Source organism: Gossypium hirsutum, chromosome A06 (assembly GCF_007990345.1).
Source record: "Gossypium hirsutum isolate 1008001.06 chromosome A06, Gossypium_hirsutum_v2.1, whole genome shotgun sequence".
NCBI lineage: Eukaryota > Viridiplantae > Streptophyta > Magnoliopsida > Malvales > Malvaceae > Gossypium > Gossypium hirsutum.
This window is the reverse complement of record NC_053429.1, coordinates 4,319,045-4,341,648: the sequence shown is the minus strand read 5'-3', so window position 1 is coordinate 4,341,648 and position 22,604 is coordinate 4,319,045. Positions and strand designations below refer to the sequence as shown.

Below are 22,604 nucleotides of genomic sequence, written 5' to 3'. Positions count from 1 at the left end.
ACATGCTTAGCGACAAGCAACGGCAAAGGAGTTGTTCTTCTAATCAATTCAAACAAACATATCATCAAACAAATATGACAAGCAAGGCGAAATTAATGTCATCCTTTACCCTCCCCCTCACTTAATCGTATGGTCCCAATATGGAAAAAAAAATGTAAAGTACATTTAAGAACAAAGAAAGGTAAAGGATACTCCCCGTGATCAATGACGACAGCGGCCACGGTTGAGGTAAAGGAAGGAGAGTTTTTCCGTGATGTTCTCTTCTAGGGCCTGGAGGGTTCTGAACAAACGACAAATAGAAATAAAAATAAAAAAAAAATTAAAATTGATGAAAAGTAAACAAATGGGTTGCCTCCCATTTAGCGCTTTGTTTAACGTCGTTAAGCTCGACATTTTCCTGTCAGATTTTTAGCTCTTCCAACCCGATTTCTTCAATTAGTCCGATTGGTGTGCTCTCGAAGAAAGGTTTTAGCCGTTGTCCATTGACTTTAAACTGTGCACCTGAGCTATCCTCAATTTCTACAGCTCCATGAGGAAAAACATTGATCACGGTAAATGGTCCGCTCCACTTGGACTTAAGTTTTCCTGCAAAAATTTTTAATTTTGAGTTAAATAGGAGAACTTTCTGCCCAATGGAAAATGATTTAAATGAAATGCGCTTGTCATGAAATACTTTTGTTCGCTCTTTATAATTTTGTGCGCTATCGTAAGCGTTACGGCGAATCTCCTCAAGCTCTTGGATATGCAGTTTCCGTGCTTCACCAACAGCGTTCATCTCCATATTACATTCCTTTACCGCCCAAAATGCCCTATGCTCGAGTTCGACAGGCAAGTGGCAAGGTTTGCCGAAAACAAGTCGGTAAGGTGACATCCCGTAGGTCCTTTGTAGGCCGTGCGATATGCCCACAACGCATCAACTAACTTCACGCTCCAATCTTTCTGGTTTGGTTTAACAGTCTTCTCTAGGATTGACTTGATTTCTCGATTTGAAACCTCTGCTTGTCCGTTGGTTTGTGGATGATAAGCTGTTGCTATCCGCTGAGTCACGCCATATTTCTTCATCAAAGCTTCGATGACTCGGTTAACGAAATGTGTTCCTCTATCGCAAATGATCGCTCTCGGAGTTCCAAATCTTGAGAAAATAAAATCACGTAAAAAATTAGTTGTGGTTTTCGCATCATTTTCTCGGGTGGCTTTTGCCTCTACCCACTTCGAAACGTTATCAACGGCCAAAATAATGTATAAATTTCCAAATGATGAGGTAAATGGCCCCATATAATCGAGCCCCCACACATCAAAAATTTCACAGATGTGTATAGGATTTAATGGCATCTCACTCCTTCGACTTAGATTTCCGCCTCTTTGGCACCTGTCACATGCTTTGCAAAAGTTGTAAGTGTCTTTAAACAAGGTTGGCCAATAAAATCCGCACTCAAGAATTTTGTGTACAGTTCGTTTAGGGCCGAAATGTCCACCGCAAGCGTAGGAATGACAAAACTCAAGTATGGATTTTACCTCGCTGTTACTTACGCATCATCGTACGATTTGATCTGAGCAATTTTTCCATAAATATGGATCATCCCAAATGTAGTATCGAGACTCTCTTTTTATGCGTTTGATCTCAGATTGAGATAGATTGTTCAGAAATTTACCCGTAGCTAGAAAATTCACCAAATTGGCGAACCATGGGAATGATGCGTGTGCTTCCATCAATGTTTCGTCTGGAAATTGTTCTCGTAGGGGAGGTTCGACTGGTGAAGTACGCAAACAGCTTAGGTGGTCAGCTATTAAGTTTTTGCTTCCCTTTTTATCCTTGATTTCAATATCGAACTCCTGCAGTAAGAGAATCCATCGTATCAACCTCGGCTTTGCTTCTTTTTTATTCATCAAGTATTTCAGCGCTGCATGATCGGAAAAAATAAAAATTTTAGTTCCTAATAAATAAGAACGAAATTTTTCTAATGTAAAAATGACAGCAAAATACTCTTTTTCCGTTGTCGAGTAGTTGCGTTGAGCCGAGTCGAGAGTCCTAGAGGCATAGGCTATCACGTGTGGTCATTCTTTACTCCTTTGGCCGAGAACGGCTCCCATGCTAAGGTCAGATGCGTCACGCATAATCTCAAATGGTAAAGTCCAATTTGGTGGTTGTACAATTGGTGCGGATATAAGCTTTCCCTTAAGCTCATCGAATGAATTTTTGCAAGATTGATCAAAAGTAAAATTCACGTCCTTTTGTAGTAATCGGCAAAGAGGTTGCGCCAACTTAGAGAAGTCCTTTATGAACCGTTGGTAGAAACCTGCATGGCCAAGAAAACTATGAATTTCCCTCACCGAAGTAGGGTATGGAAGTGAGCGAATTACATCAATCTTTCCCTTATCAACGGCAATTCCTTGGGCCGAAACCACATGACCGAGTACCAATCCTTTACTTACCATGAAATGGCATTTCTCGTAGTTTAAAACCAATTTAAATTCAATGCATCGATTAAGAACATAAGAAAGATTGGAAAGGCATTGAAAGAATGAATTACCGTAAATAGTAAAATCATCCATAAATACATCTATTCCTCGCTCGATGTGATCGGAGAAAATGCTTAACATGCATCGTTGGAATGTGGCCGGAGCGTTGCAAAGACCGAAAGGCATTCTTCTATAGGAGAAAGTTCCGAAAGGGCAAGTGAATGTTGTTTTTTCTTGGTCTTCAAGTGCCACCGGAACCTGAAAAAATCCAGAAAATCCATCAAGACAACAGTAATGTATTTTTCCAGCAAGTCTTTCGATCATTTGATCGATAAATAGTATAGGAAAATGGTCCTTTCGGGTTTGTGAGTTGAGTTTCCTATAATCGATACACATTCTCCAACCATTTTGTACTCTCTTTGGAATCATTTCTCCTTCGGCATTTTCGACCACCGTAATTCCAGTCTTCTTTGGCACAACATGGACCGGACTTACCCACTTGCTATCAGAGATGGGGTAGATAATGTCAGCATCTAGCAACTTTTGAATCTCCTCCTTCACAATCTCCATCATTGGTGGGTTTAAACGTCGCTGGCCTTCTCTCGTTGGTTTCGCGTTCTCCTCTGTTTTAATTTTATGCATGCAAGTGGATGGACTTAAGCCTTGGATATCAGCTAATGTCCACCCAATTGCCTTTTTATAGGTGCGCAAAACAACAATCAATTCTTCCTCTTCCTGTCGTGATAATTCACTTGAAATGATAATTGGCAAGGTTCGGTTATCGCCCAAAAATTCGTATTTGAGATGCGATAGAAGTTGCTTCAATTCTAGTTGTGGCTCCTGCAAAATTGAGGGAAGGGGTTTAGGTGGAATTAATCGAGAATCAGAAATGGAGGAAAGAGTTGAAATGATTTCACTTTCATCATCGAGATCCTCAAATTTCCTACAAAAATCATAAAACAAATCAGTTTCGATAAAATCATCGGCTAACGGATCTATAATATCAACAAAATTTAAACTTGCGATGGAATCAGGATACTTCATAGCTTTGTACACATCGAATTTAACCACTTCCCCATCAAATTCCATGGTTAAGATGCTGTTACGGACATCGATTTTTGTATACGCTGTTGACAAGAAAGGGCGTCCAAGTAAGATTTCTGATCCGTTATTGCTGCGGTCATTTTTCATGTCAATAATGTAAAAATCAGCAGGGAAAATGAGATCGTTTACCTTTACCAACACGTTTTCTAGTACCCCTTCGGGGTAGATAACTGACCGATCAGCTAATTGAACCGTCACTCGCGTCTCTTTTAATGGTTCTGTTGAAATGTTGTTGTAGACGCTTAGCGGCATGACATTAATAGATGCGCCTAGATCACACATTGCCCTTTTTATTCCGACTTTTCCTATTTTGCACGGAATTGCAAACATCCATTGGTCCTTGTATTTCGGTGGTAGGCGTCTTTGAAAAATGGCCGAAATATTCTCGTTGAGGTTAACTCTTTCATTGCTGGATAACTGCCTCCGATTTGTGCATAAGTCTTTCAAAAACTTCGCATATTTTGCCACCTTCCGAATGACATCAAGGAGTGGAATATTGATTTCCACTTTTTTGAATATATCCAAAATTTGCTTCTCCTCTTCCTTTTTGTCACGCCTTGCAAGCTTTCCTGGAAAGGGAGGAGGAGTCTCGTAAGTAGAAAAAGAATGACTAGGAATGACTTTACCTGAGGTAGGCGAGAATTTTTCTACTTGACTCTTCAAAGAAGTGTCTTCTTTGTCTTTCTCGATTTTCTCGGGCTCCTTTGTCGGCTCTGGTGAAATTACGGTACCACTTCGTAAAGTAATCGCGCTCACATTTTCCCTCGAATTTGTTTCAGTTTGAGAGGGCAATCGTCCTTGAGACTCTAGGCGACCAACGATTTGGGCTAGTTGGCTTATTTGTTTGTCAATTTCTTGGAGATGTGATTGTGTTTGGGTTTGGAATTTCTCTTTTGGAATGGCTAACTTTTCAACAATGGTCTCAAGAGAGGTTTTTTGTGGTGATTGATTTGGAAAGGGGGGTGGTCTCAGTTGGTAATTTTGGTTTTTGTTTCCATAGCTCATATTTGGATGGTCTCTCTAACCGGGATTGAAAGTGTTACCGTAAGGATTGTATGGCCTTTGAGGAGGTCCTGGGAAATTATTTATGGCATTGACTTAGGCGCCCGTCTCATCTTGTAGCATTGGACATGAATCAGTTGGGTGGTTCGGCATCGTGTAGATTCTACAAACCTTCGCGGCTCCTATCTTACCTGTGACAAGAGAATTGACAATATCAGTCAATTTGTCTATTTTATTTTCCAAAGAAACGGTACTTACTTCGTGAACCCGTCGGTTAGGTTCACTTGAAGAGCCGAACTGTTGCGAGTTTGCGGCCATAGTAGAGATTAGAGTTCTAGCATTTTCTGGCGTCATATTGATGAGTGCGCCACCACTTGCAGCATCCACCATCTTTTTTTCCATCGGAAGCATCCCTTCATAGAGATACCGAAGAAGGGTCTGCTCGGATAGGCCATGCTGCGGGCAACTTGCGCATAACTTTTTGAACCTCTCCCAGTAGTCGTAGACAGATTCATCGCTCCTTTGCTGGATTCCCAAAATGCTTCGCCTAAGATCGCTTGCCTTTGCCGCTGGAAAATACCTATCAAGGAAAACACGAGATAGTTCAGCCCATGTGGTTATTGAGTTAGGTGGAAGGTAAAATAACCATTCCTTAGCCATTCCGGCTAAAGAAAAAAGAAATGCCCTTAGTTTGATTTGGTCTTCCGAGACTCCTTGCGGCTTCATGCTACTACACACCATGTGGAATTCAGCGAGATGTTTATGTGGGCTTTCGCTAGGAAGACCATTGAATGTAGGGAGGAGATGAATTAACCCTGTTTTAAGTTGAAAAGGGGTAGTGCCTTGAGGAAAGGTAATGCAGAGCGGTTGTTGTACGGCGGGGGCAGCGGCAAGTTCTCTAATGGTTTGGTTCGCCATTGGCTCCGGTTCAAACGTGGGATTTGTTATTGGAGTAGTGGTGTTGGGAGGTGGTCCTTCGTTGGGAGTTTGTTCCGGTTCACGTGGTGGTGTCGCAGAGGTAGATTCCAGATTGGATTGTCGTTTTCTTTGCTCTTGATGCTTCTTTCGTCGAAGCGTTGACCGTGATTTTTACGAGCGCTTGCTTCAATTTCTGGGTTATATTGAACTAGAGTCTCCGGGTTTCTCCTGGTCATAAAAATCAAACAAAATAATCAATAATTGCCGAAAATAAAACTCCATCAGCGGCGCCAATTTTTGACAGGCGTCGTTTTGCCTATCAAAATAAAATAAACCTCTTCAAAAATAAAATAAATAAATAAAAAGGTAGAATAGTGGAAGAGGGTCGATCCACAGGGAGTTTAATGGAATTTTTGATTAACTTTCTTGTTCTCGACCTAGGAGCTGAAATGGAAAATAAAAAAGGTGATTTGAGAAGTAACAAGAAAATAAAATAAACAAAGTAAAAGTGCAAAGAAAGATGTATTAAAATAAAAGCAATAAAATAAAGAAGATGAAAGATTAAGTTGAATAAACACGAATATAAGAATCGCCTCGAGCTAGTTTCGTCAATTCCCACGATCATCGAAAATAGATTTTTACTCCGGGATTCATGTCGGTTACAGTCTACGAGGCCCGACCCATCGTAACTTACTTTTCTCTCATGTAACCAATCTTCCCAAGTCTAGCTTTGAAAGTCGATTCTTAAGTAAATCAACCACGTCTATCGCCGTTAAAATACTTAGTTTTAAAACAGGAAAAGCCCAACTCGGAAGTTGTCTTATCAAGAATCATTTCCGATCTCGTCTTTCCTTAGCGGACTGCCGCTAAGAGTGTTCATAGGAAGTCGAAATGCCACAGGCCGATCCTTCCTCCCAACTGTAAAATTAAACGATTCCAGACCAACGGATCCTTTTTTATTTGAAAAACGTTTAAAAATTTTAGTAAGGCCGATTGCCAAACTATCTAAGCAGAAAGACGAAAATGTGTCTCGAAGGGATTTAAGCAATATTCAATTTTCACGTGAGGAATTGATTCGTACTAGCTCTTGGCTTGAGAAAAATTAGCCAAGCATGATATTGATTATCATGCTTAACATGTTTTGATAATGTAAAAACATAAAATAAAATAAAGTAAAGTAGAAATAAAACAAAAGAAGAAAATTTTATTAAAAATGAAAACAAAGTAGCAATAAGAACAAAAGACAAGAGATCCCCTTAGCCTTACCCAAAGGTGGGTATTTATAGGCTTCAAATGCCCAAATCAACAAGGAAAATTAATCAAAAAAAAAAGATAATATCTTTAAAATTATGAAAATGAAATCCAAAATCCCTCAAATCACGTCAATAGATCAAGATAAGTTGTTTCCAGAATATTCCCTGTGTTGACTTCTGATTTGCCACGTCAGATCAGCGTCGCGCCCAGCGTCGTGCCCACGACTCCAGCCGTAACAGAATAAGCGTCGTGCCCACGACTCCAGCCGTGACAAAATAAGCGTCGTGCCCACGACTCCAACCGTGACAGAATAAAAAGAAAAAAAATTGCAGATTACGTCTTTTTGTTGCCATTTCTAGTATTGGGTTCACTACACAAGAAATAAATCAAATACAACCAATTAAGTAGTGAAAAATTCATAAGACAAGAGAATTAACAAGCAAAAAGTGTCAAATATAAGAGTACATCATACATATATTATCAATTTTACTTAGTAAATATAATATTATTTTATTGTAAATAATATAATATATGAATATGATAATAGAAGATAATATTTTTTTAGTTAAAAATAGCAAGGAAAAATCGGTGAAACCCAAAGTTCAGTGAACTAACAATATATTTAAAATTAATTGGAAAGTTTTTTTATAACCATTAATTAATTCCTTTTGTTTTGCTTTAATATGTTACTATTTTTAAGAGAATTTTGAACGGTAGTTTCTAGAATTATAATAAAAGTCCATAAAAATTTAAATTATATTTATTTTAAATTAAATTGTGATAAACACTATCACCTAATTTATGAATATGTGAATCTTAATTTAATGTAATTATATACTTAATATTTTTTATTTTTAACATAATAAGTTATTTGGCCCTCTAATTTTATATAATAAAAAAAGAAATTTTAGTTCTCTATTTAACCTTAGTGAATTTGTTTCTGTCTTTTGTTGAATATTTTTCAAGGCACGATAGATAATTTGATAAGTCAATGATTTTTCTGTGTTTCAGAATACGGTTAACCAAATGTTAACTAATTGATTATGATAAATTGGATCGGATTTTGCAGTTTTTTCTTCTGCAGTACCTCTACGTGACACGAGCATGAAAGGGGTTAAGAATTCATTTCTTTTTATAAGGGCTAAAATAATTTATTTTGGCTTTTTGACCCCATATTGTAGGGTGGATCTCGAAAGATATGAAAGATCTCCCTCCAAGCCGTATATATGACTTTTATCGAATAAGATTTTCCATAGAATTTCATATGTATCTATGAGATCGAGTATACAAAAATAAATATAAAAAAATTTAAATATTAAAAATCATTAAAATTATTTTAAAAAGTTTTAATTTTATAAAAAAATTAATTTTAAAAAAAATTAATTAAATGCTAACGTGTGTCATCTACGTGATAATACATGTGTATGCCGTCATGTCAGCAAAGTTAACAAATTTTAAATTTTCCATCTATTTTGAGGTCATTTGACAAAAAAATAAGTTTAAGGGCTAAAAGTGGTGAAAATTTAAATAGATGGCTAAAATAAATTTTTTACAAAATTAGAAAGCCAAAAAAGTCATCATGCCTTTCTTCTTATTCTTTTTTTCAATAAATCATGATATTATTATTATTAGTTGGTGAATCAAAAAGAGAAGGACAAAATCCTAACAATAATGTAATTAGCGCGACTTGAATTCAGACCAGACTTAAAACGGTGAATACCCTAGCCATCAAGTCAACACACAGGTTCATTTAAAACAAAAAAACATTAATATCAATGTCACATATTTATTATATATAAGCATATAAATTTAAATAAAATTACAGTTTCACGTATAAAATTGCACCAAATTAAAATTAATGTGTTAAATCATAGACGGATCCTTAAGGGTTAGGCCGTTGAAAATTTATGAAAATTTTAATTAGGCCCTCCTAAAATTTTATAAATTCTCATTAAGCATCTTTTTTTTTTGAAATTTTAAACAAGGACTTTCATTTTTTTTAGAAATTCCTATTAAGCCCATCAACATTGTAATCCTTACAATTAAATCCCAAATTGTTTTGGGAAATTCTCATTAAGCCCTCTAAATTTTTTAGAAATTTCAATTAAACCCTTAAATTATTTTGAAAAAATTAATTAGGCCCTCCTAAAACTTAACACTAAGATCCACCACTATATTAAATCACACATCCAAAAAAAATCTATATGTACTTTTGAAATTTTTCCATTTATTTAAATATAAGATATTTTTGGATACAAAATAAAAATCGAAAAATAAGATAAGCAAAGTCATAACAAAATTAGTTATGGAAAAGGCCCCAAGGGTGTGTGTGGATGATGAATGGATTAATGTCGGCCGGAGATTAAGCGGTAACATTAGCGATGAACTTCATGCCTTGGGCACAATAACCAGGTGTGCCGCAGATGAAGTAATGAGGGCCGGCATTGAGGAGAGAAATGACGGTGGAGCCGCTGTTGTCGGAGGTGATCGGATGATCGATATTGCATGTGTTGTAGCCATTTTCAAAGACTTCATCTATTGCATAGGCACTTGAATAATCGAACACTGTTAGGCAACCAAATTTTCAGCTTCTAAGCTCATGGATATATTAGTAATTTTCTAATTAAATTGGTGCTAAGTTAATTTGGGACATCAACTTCACCGACAGTTTAATATTAGTATAGATAGATGCGTCAAATCGATTCTAAGGTCGAAAAAAAAATTGTTAAAAATTTGAACTCCAATAATCTAAATATAAAAATTACACGAAATGGAGGACTAACCAAGTAAATCACCAAGTTTAAAGTTCTTGGATTTAGCCCAGGCATCATAATCAACACCAACAACCCATCCACTGCTCTCACCAACGGTGAAAACTGTAGCTTCCAGCCTCTGCACCACCATACACCACCACATCACCACCACAACACCCGACATTGTCGTCCCTGCCCCTGACCTTGCCATTTTCTTATAAAACCAGATAACAATAGTATTACAAAATGGAAATTTGGCCCTTCTTTTTTGGTATTTCTGAAAATTGGGTGGACCTCTTTGTATATAAACATTAGTACATGCAATATAATTGGAAAGCCAGGTCACATGTCCTTAAATGTACATGAAAAAGGCTAAAATATAAATCTTTATTTATTACTTTTGATTAAAAGGGCAGATATTATACTATTTGTTGTTTATAATGTCCAAAAATGAATATATTACAAATATGGAAGTGGAAATAGTATGTAATTTAGAATGATAGTTCGATTAGTATGGGTATTGTTGTCAATATAAAAAAATATGGGTTCAAATACGCTGAAACGTACTATCTTCCTATTTATGGGTTGGGAATGGGCTATATAATGAGATAGTTAAAAATAATCTTCAATTGTGCTAAATTATTAAAATTTAAAATTAAATTAATTGCCAATGAGATTCCGATTTGTTGCTTAAGGTGGAGACTTTGAAGGTTCGAGTCTTATCATGCGTAATTGCAATGTGTGAGTCCTCACCTCACTTTGTGTGTGTGTCATGTGTGGGTTTTTGATAGTTTGTTACATGAAAAAAAATTCTTTACTCCAAATTTGACATCCAAGATCCATATGAATGAGACATGAAATATAACAGATAAACTATTAAAATTTTAATCACAGAAAAAATTATAAAAAAAAAAGTAAAATCATATTAATTTTATTTCAGAATAAGTGGATCTCTCCTCCCAACACACATGTGGGTCCCTTCACTTCCAGTAGTATAAATTTTAAGTGGTTCCTCATCATTCCGTAATTTTTTATAGAATTAGTATTTTAACAATCAAACAGTTGAATTTATAAATAATTATACTTGTCATGCATGTACAATTTTGAATCAATCTGATATCTTTTTTTATCAATCTAAAATATTATTTGTATTAATATATATTTAATGAATGATTTTTTTACATAAAATGAATGGTTTGGAATTTTTAATTAAGATCGAACTTGACATACATAATCTATATGAATGAAGCATGAAATCTGATGGTTGGATTATTAAAATATTAATCGTATAAAAAATTATGAAAGAGTGTAAAACCACTTAAATTTTACATCAATGCAAATGGATCCCTCCCATATATGTAGAGAGAGGAGGGTGGATCGATATAAAACTAAAATTGTTTTACACATTTTCGTATCTTTTTGTACAATTAATATTTTAATGATCCAACATTAAGCGTTAAATTTATCATTATATTTTTGTTTAATACTATTTTAGATATAAAATTAATGGAAGTAATATCGTATGTATAATAATAAAATTAATATGTACAAAATAATCAAAATGAAGTTTTAATTAAGTGATAAAATTAAAGTTTTATTGAGCCAAATGATACGAGTTCAATCGTATATAAATTAAAATACTCTAAAATAATATGACTTATTTTATCTATCTAGAATTTAAATAATACAGAAATAATGTAATTAAAAAAATCTAAATCTTTTGTCATTAATCCTAAAAAATATTTTTCCCTAATTTGCTAATGTTGTCAAAGGGTTATGGGATAATTGAAAATTTTAACCAATATTCACAGGAAACATGAAACAACAACCCACAATTATTTCCATTACATGAGTGAAAAAAAATATAAAATATATAAAATTTATTTCCAACGATTTTTAAGTTAAACCAGTTAGACACTGATTTATTAGTTCGATTAAAAAATTATTAAAAATTTAAAACAGTAAAAAAATTCAGTTAAAACTATTTCAATTAGTCTTTTAGTCGATAATTAACCGATTTTGATCCGATTCAAATAACATCTCCCATATATATATATATATACTTAATACCGTAGAAAACAGAACAAGTAAGGTTCTCATTCATAAGATAAAAGCAATAATCCTCAATACAAACAAAGCACTGCCTCTATCCTGGCCAAGCCAACCACCATTTTAGCCACCAAAAGCTTATGAAACAACCATCATCACGCACAATGCGACCCAAGTTGTAGCAAAAGCCAGAACCGGTGAAAGATTCCATGAAGAAGATGAATCCGGGATCTTAGTCGTCGTAGTAGTAGATGGTGAAGTGGTTGATGGTTTATCAGTGGAAGATGAAGAAGAAGAAGACTCCACTTTGATCGCAAGCTTCATGCCGCTCTCACAATGACCAGCCACACCACAAATGAAGTAGTGAGTACCGGCGGTCTTCAGATTGATGGTGGTGGCTCCGGTGCTATCCGTCGAGATTGCTTTCCCCACCGTACATGTACTGTAATCGCTAGAACTTACCTCCTCCACTGTATGGCTTGTTGGGTAATTGAAAACTAAAGGCAACCAAACCACAAACGAAAAACGTTAAAAACCATTATGAATAGATAAAAAAGGTTAAATTCTTCTACTAGTCCCTATGCTTTCAATTTTAGTCTATAAATTTTTAAATTTTGAAATTTTAGTCCTGACCCAAATAGAAGGAGTTAAATACTTTCAGCTAAATTCAATTACTAGTCCTTCATTATGCATACAGTTATAGATTTAGCATATATTCTCTAATTGAATCATTCTAAGTCTTTTTACTTTTCAAATTTCAAAACTTCAGTCTTGACCCAATATTTTTTAATCTATAGTTAGATTCTTAGTAGGTAATATATAAAAATAACAAGCTATCTCGACATTAAATATATGATAATATTTTTGTTGCATTAAATTTTGAAAATAAAAAAACTTAATGAATTTAATAATTATTGTTTGGTGAGGACTGAAATTTTAAAATTTGAAAAGTACTACAATGACTAAAAATGACCAAATTAAAGTGTAGGTGTTAAATCCATAACTTTCGTAAAGTAAAGATACTAATAGCAGAATTTAACCATAAAAAATGTAGGGGGAGTTAGTGATGGCCAAGAGATTGAGGTTTAAGAAAATCAGTAGTACCGAGGGAATCCCCAACTTTGAAGGTCTTGTCGTTAGCCCAACCACTATAATCGACACCGGTTGCCCAGCCAGAGGTGTCACCAACAGTGTAAACCGTGGCCAAGCTTGGCCCAACCACCATGCATAAAACTAGCCCAAGACAGGCCATTCCCACACTTGAGCTTGCCATTTTCTTGTGGAAGAGGCTAGGTGGAGAAACACTTTGAAAACAGAGATAGGAGAATTTTGTGATAAAAATTTCTGAAATGGAGTTTCCTTTTATAATGCCATGGAAGGAATATGTTTGGTACACTTAATTCCCATGCAAAATCAATATTTTGTAAAAAGGAAACTTCATTCCAAAAGGATGAATTATTACCTAACACTAAAAACTTTTCAAATCGAGATTAAGTTTAAGGGGCGAAGTTAGAATTTTTTTTAGAGGGATTGAATTTGAATTACAAAAATTTTAGAGTTAAAAATTTAATTTTGCCATTGTATTAACATAAATTTTAACATTTTTTCAAGGGATTAAACTATAATTGAATTTTAAATTTTAAGAGAGATTGAAATACAATTTTACAATTAATATTTAAAACTTTGTAATTCCTAAAGGGACTAAAGAGGTAATTTTCATTTTGGGGCCTCTAGCTTCGCTTATATATGCGAAGATAAACACATGTGAGCTCTCTAAAGAGATAAACATTTGACTATGAAATGTGCTCATTTCTCATAAACACGGATTGAAACAATAATCACATGCTTAAAGAACAAAATAAACTACCAACACATCACATCTTATGGTTGTTTCATCTTTATTTTTTTTATTGCTGTTCACTCAAATGATAGATGAGTTTTTTTTTCTTTCTTTTTGAACTACTCTAGATTATGATCATGCCTCATCTTTTTGACACAATATTTAGAACTACACATAGTACTTCCCTAACCCATAAATCGAAGCATAATACGCTTCAACGCACTTGAATCCACATCTTTTTGCATTGATAACAATACCCATGTCAATCGAGCTAAGACAAAATCTACAATAATAGATGAGTTAAATAATGGATAAGTAAGGTAACTTTAATGGGTGGCTATGTACTTTTTGCTACCAAGCCAGATCATAAGGAATTAATTGTGCATTCCATATCAATTAAAAGGAACTCCATAATCTCCATTGATATACTTTTAGACATTATAATGATGGATTGTTAGTGAAGAAAAAGCATGGGAATTCCTTTTATCTCGTTTTCTTCTTGATTATTTTATAAACAAGTCAGTAGTTGCCATCATGAAGATTTGCCACCATTAATATTCTGTTAGAGGTTACTTTCAAAAACAGACGAAAAAAGGTCGTACATATATATATATATATATTCACCCATCTATCTAAAAACAGAGATGTTTGGTAATGCAAAACAGAGTGGAACAGTCAATATAACATGCTTGAAGAGTACTCAAACAAGATGTGATCTTTTTTATCTAGGAAACTCTCTCTTGTACACAAAAGCTGGCATCCAACAAACAACCCTTAGAAGGGCTTTTTTTTTGCCATTGACTACATGTTATCTTAGACTTCGAAAGAAGGGAAAAAAACCCTAAAATAGGAAGAAAAGTTTTGAAGCTTAGGTTTCAATTAGGCAATTTAGGTTGTGGGAAAACAATGAGGACTTTAAAAGTCCATTGCCTTGCAAAAGGAATCAAATGGGGGAGATGATTAGCTAATGATTAATATTGATAATCTTTTCTGAATATAATTGGTTCAGTTGTTTGAGTAATCGTTAGAATTTCAAAAAACTTTAGGTTTCAAGTTTTATTAACAATTTTATTTGATGGGTGATTTATAAATACCACTTTCGATCCTTTATAAGTCCAGTAACATACCTTGATCTTGTATCCTTTTTTATGGAAAAAGAATTGTTGATACCTTTGATGTTTTTGTTTTGAAAAGGTTAAAATATGTTGTTAGTCACTATATTTGTATAGAATTTGAGATTTAATATTTGTACTTTAAAAGTTAAAAATCCAATCCTTCTACTTTTTTCAATTTAAAATTCCTAGTTCAATTGTTATTTTTGTTGGTAGTTTATGTCAAAATTTGTAAACTTATATTTATTTTCTAGTAATCATTGTCACGTTGTATAAGGACAACCTAACCGAAATTTCAAATTGACAAAATTTGACAGAAAATACTTACAGATTTGAAATTTTAATTTTTTAAGTATAGAGCTAACTCTCAAACTTTATAAAGTAAAAGTACTAATAGCATATTTTAACCTTTTGAAAAAACTGAAACACAGAACAAAATGGGAAAGGACTTAACTTACAAGTGTTGTCTTTGAAGTTGTCCAAAAATGGATTTGGTGAATCAGATTTTGATACAAACCTCCCACCTAACATGAGACTAAAAGTCTCCATGGCCATGATTTAAGTAACTCTCAAGTGATGTAAAAACCAAAATGGCCTCTCTTCATTCCCCTATTTACCCCAAGTAAAGAAGCCACTAAAATCATACAAAAGGCATATAAATCATATGCTCTTTTTAAGGAAGATGGGTTTGGTTTGGTTAGTTGAGTTATTGGGGTCAATTGGTTTAGGCAAACTACCCTTAGGCAATGCCACTCTAGCTTGCCTAGGCCTGGTCAATTGTTCAAGTACTGATTTGGTCACATATGAATTAAACATAAAGTGCATATACATCCCAAATTAGGGTAAAGTTTTAAATTAATGGGTAAACTTAAAATATTTGGTTAAATCCTTATTTGTCAATTAAGTCGTTAATTTTAGTGTTGAATTTTATCTTTTGATTCATAAAGCTTTTACTTTTAAGTTCTTGAGATCTAAAATTGAGTCTCATTATACATAATTACGAGTATAAATTTTCGTCTCATTTTATGCATATTTATGTATAGATTTTAGTTTATTTTTTTATTCGGTCTTGTTATTACTAATTTTGCATAAAGTATTAAAAAAAACCCTTGAATATTTGGATGGTTTCACCAATCACACCCTTTTGTGGACCACCTATCCCAACCTTTTTCTCGTAAGCTTAAGATTCCTTTTGCTCTTCACTTGGGTGCAATCTTCTTGCCTTCATCCCTTTTAGGCTAATGGGACCTCAGCCTCACCAAGGCGGCCAACCACCGCCACCAAAGAAGAAAGCCCATATAATATTTTTCCAGAAAAAAAAATGTTTTACGCATGCTACATGTAATAATGAGGTAATGAAAATAAATATCATTCTAATCCTTTAAAATATCAAGATAATGATAAAATTAAGTTGTTATTGATTTCTTTGACAGCTCGCTTTTTCTTCATAATTTTATATTTTTTTCTTTTTCTCGTAAATTATAATAACAGAATGAAATCTGAATAGAAATTAATGCGTCTTTTGAAATAGTTATTCATCTATACCGAAATTTTAATACAATTTGCATACATTTCGTTTTAAATCAGATAAATTGCTAACATGCCATTTTATTAGATTAAAGAATAAAAAAATTTATTTTCATCTAAGTTAAAAATATTTACGAACAGAGTTTTCTATTTCCTCGAGAAATCCATTTTTTAAAAAAGTCTAAATGAACTTATTTAAATTTATTTATTTATTTTTTAACCTAATAAAATGTCATTTCAACAATTTATACATGATCTAAAGGAAAACTAAACCACATAGATAACAAGATTAATAAAATGTAAAAATTAAACCTAAAAATTTAATTTATACAAATGCGCCAAATTAAAATCAATTTATAATATTGCAAATTTTATCAAGCTCATGTATAGTTTTAATATTTATCCCGATTAAAAACATTTGATAAAATTTTAGGGCAATTTTGCACCTTTTCAAACAACGAACTACAGTGTGTAACAGCGAGCAGAAAATGTACAAATGATAACAACTAGAATAGTGGATATAGTTTAACTCTTCTTCTTGTTGGCATCTCGAAAGCAACTTTAGCACACAACAAATGTGAGAATAGTGGTCCATTTTTAAATCCCAGAATTTTTACAAGGCCCAAAATGCAGTCAGTGTGAACCCACAAAAACAACAGTTTTTAATGTGAAAAGAAAGGATTAGAATTGAGCCTATAAAAGAGCTAATCACCCAACAAAACAAAGCTAAAAATCTCTGAAAAATTAGAGTAGTTAAGTAATGTGCTAAATTCACACAAATTAATCAGAGACTGCCAAAACGATATGCATCTAACAATCAATTTTAGAATTGCTAAAATTTCTCTCTACAGCACTAGCTTGAGCTATTATCCATTCTATGATATCAGATTAGTCAGGCCTAAAGAAAAGCAGAAGATGACAGAGTTACTTACACCTTTTATAAAAAAAGGGGGAGGAGGGATTTCCTTCCGGTGCTTGGGAGCTATCTCTCACAACTACAAACATCTCAGCTTCAGAAAAGCTATATGTAAATCTACTTCTAACATAATCATTGTTGCAAAGAGAATAGATCCTATCATGCACGAGATTTAAGTATTCACTTCTAAATTCTTAAGTCAGGGGAGTTATGCCGCAAGGGTGAGAGAGGCTTCCTTGCTGAATCCGGATCAGTGAAATCAATCTTCTTCTCAATTGGACTGCATATCTTGGGACTTGATTTTCGCTTGTTTGTCTGCGAGAGAGTCAGGCAAATAATAGCACTAAATCAATGAATTTGTGTTTATGGACTAAACACATGCAGGAAGTGCACTTAGTCTTTACATGTGAGAACAAGCACTCGTGCAAGACAAAACAGATACAGAGAATCCAACATATTCCCTCCTCACCTTCGTAGATGCACTACCAGAATGCTTCCCATCAGAACCATGGAGGTTCTTTTCTTTGTGGTATTGCCTCAATAATCTTTTGTTCGCTTCATCCAATATGTTGTTTTCTTCAAACAGAACTTTGACCTACAGGGATAAAAATATCTTTTTTATGACAAGGAATATGCAAATTTCAACGAGCATGCAGTGTTTGAAGTTCTTGGTTATTACCTCATCTTCAGCTTTACAAAGGTTCATTCTGAGATGTTCTTTGTCTTTCTCAAGGGTCTTTACTTCCGCAGCCAGTGACAAAATTTTTCGAGTTGAAGGCCTCAACCTGCAAAACAAAACAAGCCAAAAATTTGATTCAGAAATATGTGAGTAGTCTAGCAGTGAAGAAAGCACATATATCTCCATTAATCAACAGAGTTGCAGATGAAAGAAATAAAAGAAGAAAACGTCACCTATTCCACATTTTAAGCATCTTTTGACATGCTTCAAGTGAATTATTTGCCTCCAAGAATGCTCGTCCACACATAACTTCATCTTTAGAAATCAACGTTGATAGAACCGACTCAAGCAAATTCTCTTCCAAAGCAGTGCCCTCAGAAGATGAATCAATCTTCAAGGAATGTATATATGCTTATCAGTAACTTCAGAGGTATCATAGTACTAAACAGAACTATATATGATGGCGGGTTTTCTAATCAAATCATATAACATTAAAAACTGAAAACAATCTACTTAAAGCAGTTCCATTGTGTTCAAGTTATGTCATCTAATGGTTTTCTCATGCATGCTCAACTAAGTTCAAATGTTTAACTAAGGATCCTCAAGTCAGCAATATCAACAATTGAAAACAAAGTAAAAGTTAATTAATTAAAGGAAAGTTTTTAATTTACCCCTTGGTTCTCATAATGGTGCTTGTAGAACCTTAATTCTTCAGTTAATTTCCTCAATTCTTCTTCCAATTCATGAGCCCTAATCTCAGATTTCTTTGCCCTCTCATCCGCTTCATTCCCAAAATCCATCAACGCTTCCCTATCACGATCATAGAGCGAACACTCTCTTTCCCATTTGTTACACTGAGTCAACAGATTCGCACACTCCGCCGCAAGCTTCTGATTCTCCTCCACGAATTTCTTCAACGCCACCGCATTCATATTCGCTTCCGCCTTAAAAAAATTCAATAAAAAATGTCAATAATTCCACATTTAAATAAATCGAAAATAATACTCAAAACTGAGTTAACGAGCCTTTGAGCGCTCGATGATTTGATCTTTCTCCTTCAATTTTGAGAGAAGGAATAAGCACTGGTCACGGAGTCGACGCTGGGCTTCTTCGGTGGAGCGGAGCTTTAGTTGCAAAGATTGAGTGGAGATTTCAAGACCTAAGGAATCTTCAATTGTTTCTTTAATGTAATCATCAACTTCTTGAGGAATATCCATGTCTTCCACAATTACTCCAAAAAAAAATTGATTCTTGAATAATCGTAGACCTCAAAAGACCTTAAAAAAATTTCTTTAAAAAAAAGTTTTCTTTCGGAGGAAAAAAAATGTAGAATGAAAATGAAAGGAAAAAAAAAGTTGGGAAATTAGGGGTATTTAGGAAATGGAATTAGGGTTTTCTTTTTTCTGCAAGGGAAGACAAGAGAGGGAGGAATTTTCTCTCTTTTTCTTGGATTGTTTTTCTTTTTGCTGGGATTTTTTTCTTGGTGAGGAAGTTTCAAATTGAAAGAAAAATAGCCGTTAGAGTGCGATTTCGAGGATCAGATCTAAAAATTTATAATGTGGTCCCACACTTATACCTGGCAATATTTTTTTCCTTTGTAATATTTTTGGATAAACTACCTCCAAGATTTAAATTATAGTAACTTTACGTTTTGGTTAATTAACTTTAAAATATTACAAAATAGTCACTAAATTATTTAAAAAATTTTATTTAAGTCATTGGGATATTAAAATTGATTATGTATGGCCTTCTCTATTCGCATCGCCTGCACTAATCTCTAACAATGACCGTCAAAATAATTTAGATTTAAAATATATTCTTCTACTCCTCAATGGATACTAATCTACCGTACCGACTATCGAATCATTGCATGGAACTACTAGTCAAATTTAAAAAGTAAAAAAAAAAAACTTAACTGCCCAATGACTTAAATAAATAAAAACTTTTGAATAGTTCAATAACTTAAATGAAAACTTTTAAATAGTTCAGTGACCATTTTATAAATTTTTAAAGTTGAATAAACAAAATATAAATATACTGATAATTTAATGACATTGGGTATAATTTATCCAATATTTTTTTTCCTTTCACTTCAATGTGACATACTTATTCATGCAACAAATGGTACATTCTAAATTGAATTTATATAGTCAATTTTATAAAATTAAAATAAAAGTAATTATATATACACTAAAATAAATAAGAATATTTTTGGCGTTTTTAAAATATATATTAGAATTTTATATAATTATTAATAAGATTCATTCTATTTTACATTTTAAATTTTTTTTTAATTTTTTTATAAAAAAATACTGACATCATCATTCTGTCACATGGTAACTTTTGGTAATTTCTTTCAGTCACGTAAATATAGCTAACAATCAAATTAAGTAACTAACAATTTTCATTAATAAAAGAGGTCAAATGATTTTTTTTCATTAATGACTCAATTTGATACAATTTTTTTTTATAGAAACTCATTTGAATTTTTTTTTAAACGAGTACTTTTGTTTAATCTTTAAACCATTTGGGAAATAAGAATAACTGAAAAAATGGAGCTTAGAATTGTAACCGATACTTTGCCAGAACTAGCCACGCCATCATCACCTCGCTTTCAATCTCGCTGATTACAACATCGCTCACAAAGGCTTCGTTTGGATGGGCGATTGACTGCGGTGCGGTGCGTTTAACTTACTTTTTGTCTCACGCTACAGTATCGCTACAGTATCTAATCTCACCGCCACCGCTGTTTTTACACTAACCGCAGCTAAACGCACCGCCCATCCAAACTCACCCAAATGATGCCTCGCCAACCATAACTCTAGCTGGCGCATGCATGCTTCACACATGAAACAACTCTAACTTATCTTGCCAAAGATTGGTGTTGAGTTTTTCCTTTGCATGGAGCACACGTAGAGCTTACCTGGGCTTTTACTAAAGTCATACCAATTCCATTAAAATTTTATTTAATAAATAAATTTCAAGAAATTATTATATTTTTCATCAAATTTCGAGACTCGAGAGGGTAAGTGAATATTTTTCTACCAAACCTCACACATTAAATACTTTTCCAAATACTATTCCAAAATAAAAAATCTTTTAAAATTTAAATATGAATTATAATAAATCAATTTTTTTTAAATATTAATCTCATATTCTTATCATATCTGTTCTTTTTTATATAATGCTAAAACTATCCGTAACCCCTCTTTAACCCTTAAATAGGAGAATAACGTGTTTCAGCACACTCAAACTCATATCTTCTTTTACTGACAACAATGCCAATCAAGCTAAGATGCTCAATCGGCATCAAAGATTTAATTTTAAGTGGATGAATTTAGACTTTTTGAAGCAAAATGAATTTAGAGTTAAAATAGAATAAGTAAGATGAATTATACAAAATTTATACTACCATAGAACTCTTTAAGTAAGTTAATTGTATCAAACATTTCCAAAGTATGATCCCAATTCTAAAATGATTCTTAAATTCTAAATCATTCTAGCTACATCTTTAAACTATCGATATTATATCAATCAGGTCCTTTCATTATTAAAATCGTTGATTTAACTATTAAATGTTACATTAAATCTTATGTGACATAGTTTCAAACTGATATAATATTTTTCTCTTTTTCTCTTTCTTTTTTTATATTGATACTTGATTATTAGTAGACTCCTTTCTCCTTTTTCTTTTTACAGAGATCTTTCATAAACCCTAAACTTTGTATCCTATTAGCCTTTAAATCTATTTTCTACGTATATATGTGTGCACGCAACAGCCATTAGTGTCCACCTTAAGGGTAGCAACGACTGAAATAGACTAGGGTTCCAAAAACCCTAGTTTGCAAAATAAAAATGACATGGGCTTGGGCCATGAAAAAATGGACTAGAAGACATTTGGACTCTTCATTTTAAAAAAAGTGGGCTACAAATTTAAAATTGGGCTCAAATTTGAAAAAGGATTGGGCCGAAAGTGTATTTGAGCCCAATTAAGCTACTATTTCAAAACTGATTCGAGCCTTAAAATCTAATATGGATTTTTCAAAAAGATTTGGGCTTAATAAAAACTGATTTGAGCTTTTAGCTGTTAAATAACTTTGATTGAAACTAATTTTCTTTTAATTTTTATTTTAAACAGAAATTTATTTATTTTTAATTAAATTATTCAAAAGCCAACATAAATGGATATCCAAATATCCACCCATGTCAAAATTTTAAAAAATTGATTAGAAAATTTTAAAATTAGTTTTAACTTAATTAAAACCAAAAGTGATTTAGAAACAATTCAGAATTTATTTTAATTGAAATAAACCAACATCCAATTTAATTTAATTGATTTTTTTAAAAAATTTAAGCAAGAAAAAATCAATTTAATTGATTTCATTTTAAATTAAAGTCTCGCTAAAATTTTATTAATAAATTTAAGTTCATTGCAACATAGTTAGCGTACCATTTTTTTTCGTCAAAATATTACACCCTTAATTTTAATTAAATTAAATTAGCAGTGTAAACACTTAGACTTTAACTTTTAAATTCAAAAATTAAAAGGACTAAATTCTTAAAAATAAAAGTAAAGGAATGAAACTTTAAATACACGAAGAATATAGGGACTTAAAGCAGAATTTAACTTTATCTTAAATATGTTTATTTCTTATAGTTTTAATCACATGTATAAAAGGGAATGATATTGAGATTCAACACACGCAATCACAATATTCATGATAAGACTCAAAAACAAACATTTGACTTCCAATAATGTTCTAAAACTTCTAAATGAATGATATTTTTCCCCTAATCATTATCCTAAAGCTAAATTTGCTTAATGAAAAAGTTTTCGATTCATCCCGAATTTTTATATAATTTTTGTTAATTTTTTTATAAGATTCGATTAGATAATCAATTTTTATTGTTTGTTTGTGGTTGTAATTGATTCTCTCTGATTCTTACTTAAAAAAAAGTTAAATGTGATTATAGGTCCAATTATTTTATT

The 22,604-nt window shown here is 32.9% G+C and overlaps 4 protein-coding genes across 4 annotated transcripts; all 4 read right to left on the bottom strand.

Moving 5' to 3' along the window:
* Positions 1-4,662: 4,662 nt before the first annotated feature.
* Positions 4,663-5,484, bottom strand: LOC121230695 (uncharacterized). The gene has a single exon (XM_041115911.1). The coding sequence runs from the start codon at positions 5,482-5,484 to the stop codon at positions 4,663-4,665; it is 822 nt and encodes a 273-aa protein (XP_040971845.1).
* Positions 5,485-8,945: 3,461 nt separating this feature from the next.
* Positions 8,946-9,753, bottom strand: LOC107943838 (blue copper protein). The gene is made up of 2 exons (XM_016877659.2): positions 9,522-9,753; positions 8,946-9,303 (listed from the first exon to the last, which is right to left on the bottom strand). The coding sequence occupies exons 1-2, from the start codon at positions 9,700-9,702 to the stop codon at positions 9,101-9,103; spliced, it is 384 nt and encodes a 127-aa protein (XP_016733148.2). The 5' UTR covers positions 9,703-9,753; the 3' UTR covers positions 8,946-9,100.
* Positions 9,754-11,567: 1,814 nt separating this feature from the next.
* On the bottom strand, positions 11,568-12,882 carry LOC121230337 (blue copper protein). The gene is made up of 2 exons (XM_041114922.1): positions 12,645-12,882; positions 11,568-12,037 (listed from the first exon to the last, which is right to left on the bottom strand). Exons 1-2 carry the CDS (start codon positions 12,811-12,813, stop codon positions 11,679-11,681), a joined length of 528 nt encoding a protein of 175 aa, XP_040970856.1. The 5' UTR covers positions 12,814-12,882; the 3' UTR covers positions 11,568-11,678.
* Positions 12,883-16,824: 3,942 nt separating this feature from the next.
* On the bottom strand, positions 16,825-19,154 carry LOC121230336 (myocardial zonula adherens protein). Its single transcript, XM_041114921.1, has 6 exons — positions 18,640-19,154; positions 18,286-18,558; positions 17,848-18,005; positions 17,615-17,720; positions 17,405-17,530; positions 16,825-17,250 (listed from the first exon to the last, which is right to left on the bottom strand). Exons 1-6 carry the CDS (start codon positions 18,829-18,831, stop codon positions 17,122-17,124), a joined length of 984 nt encoding a protein of 327 aa, XP_040970855.1. The 5' UTR covers positions 18,832-19,154; the 3' UTR covers positions 16,825-17,121.
* Between the last annotated feature and the right edge of the window lie 3,450 nt (positions 19,155-22,604).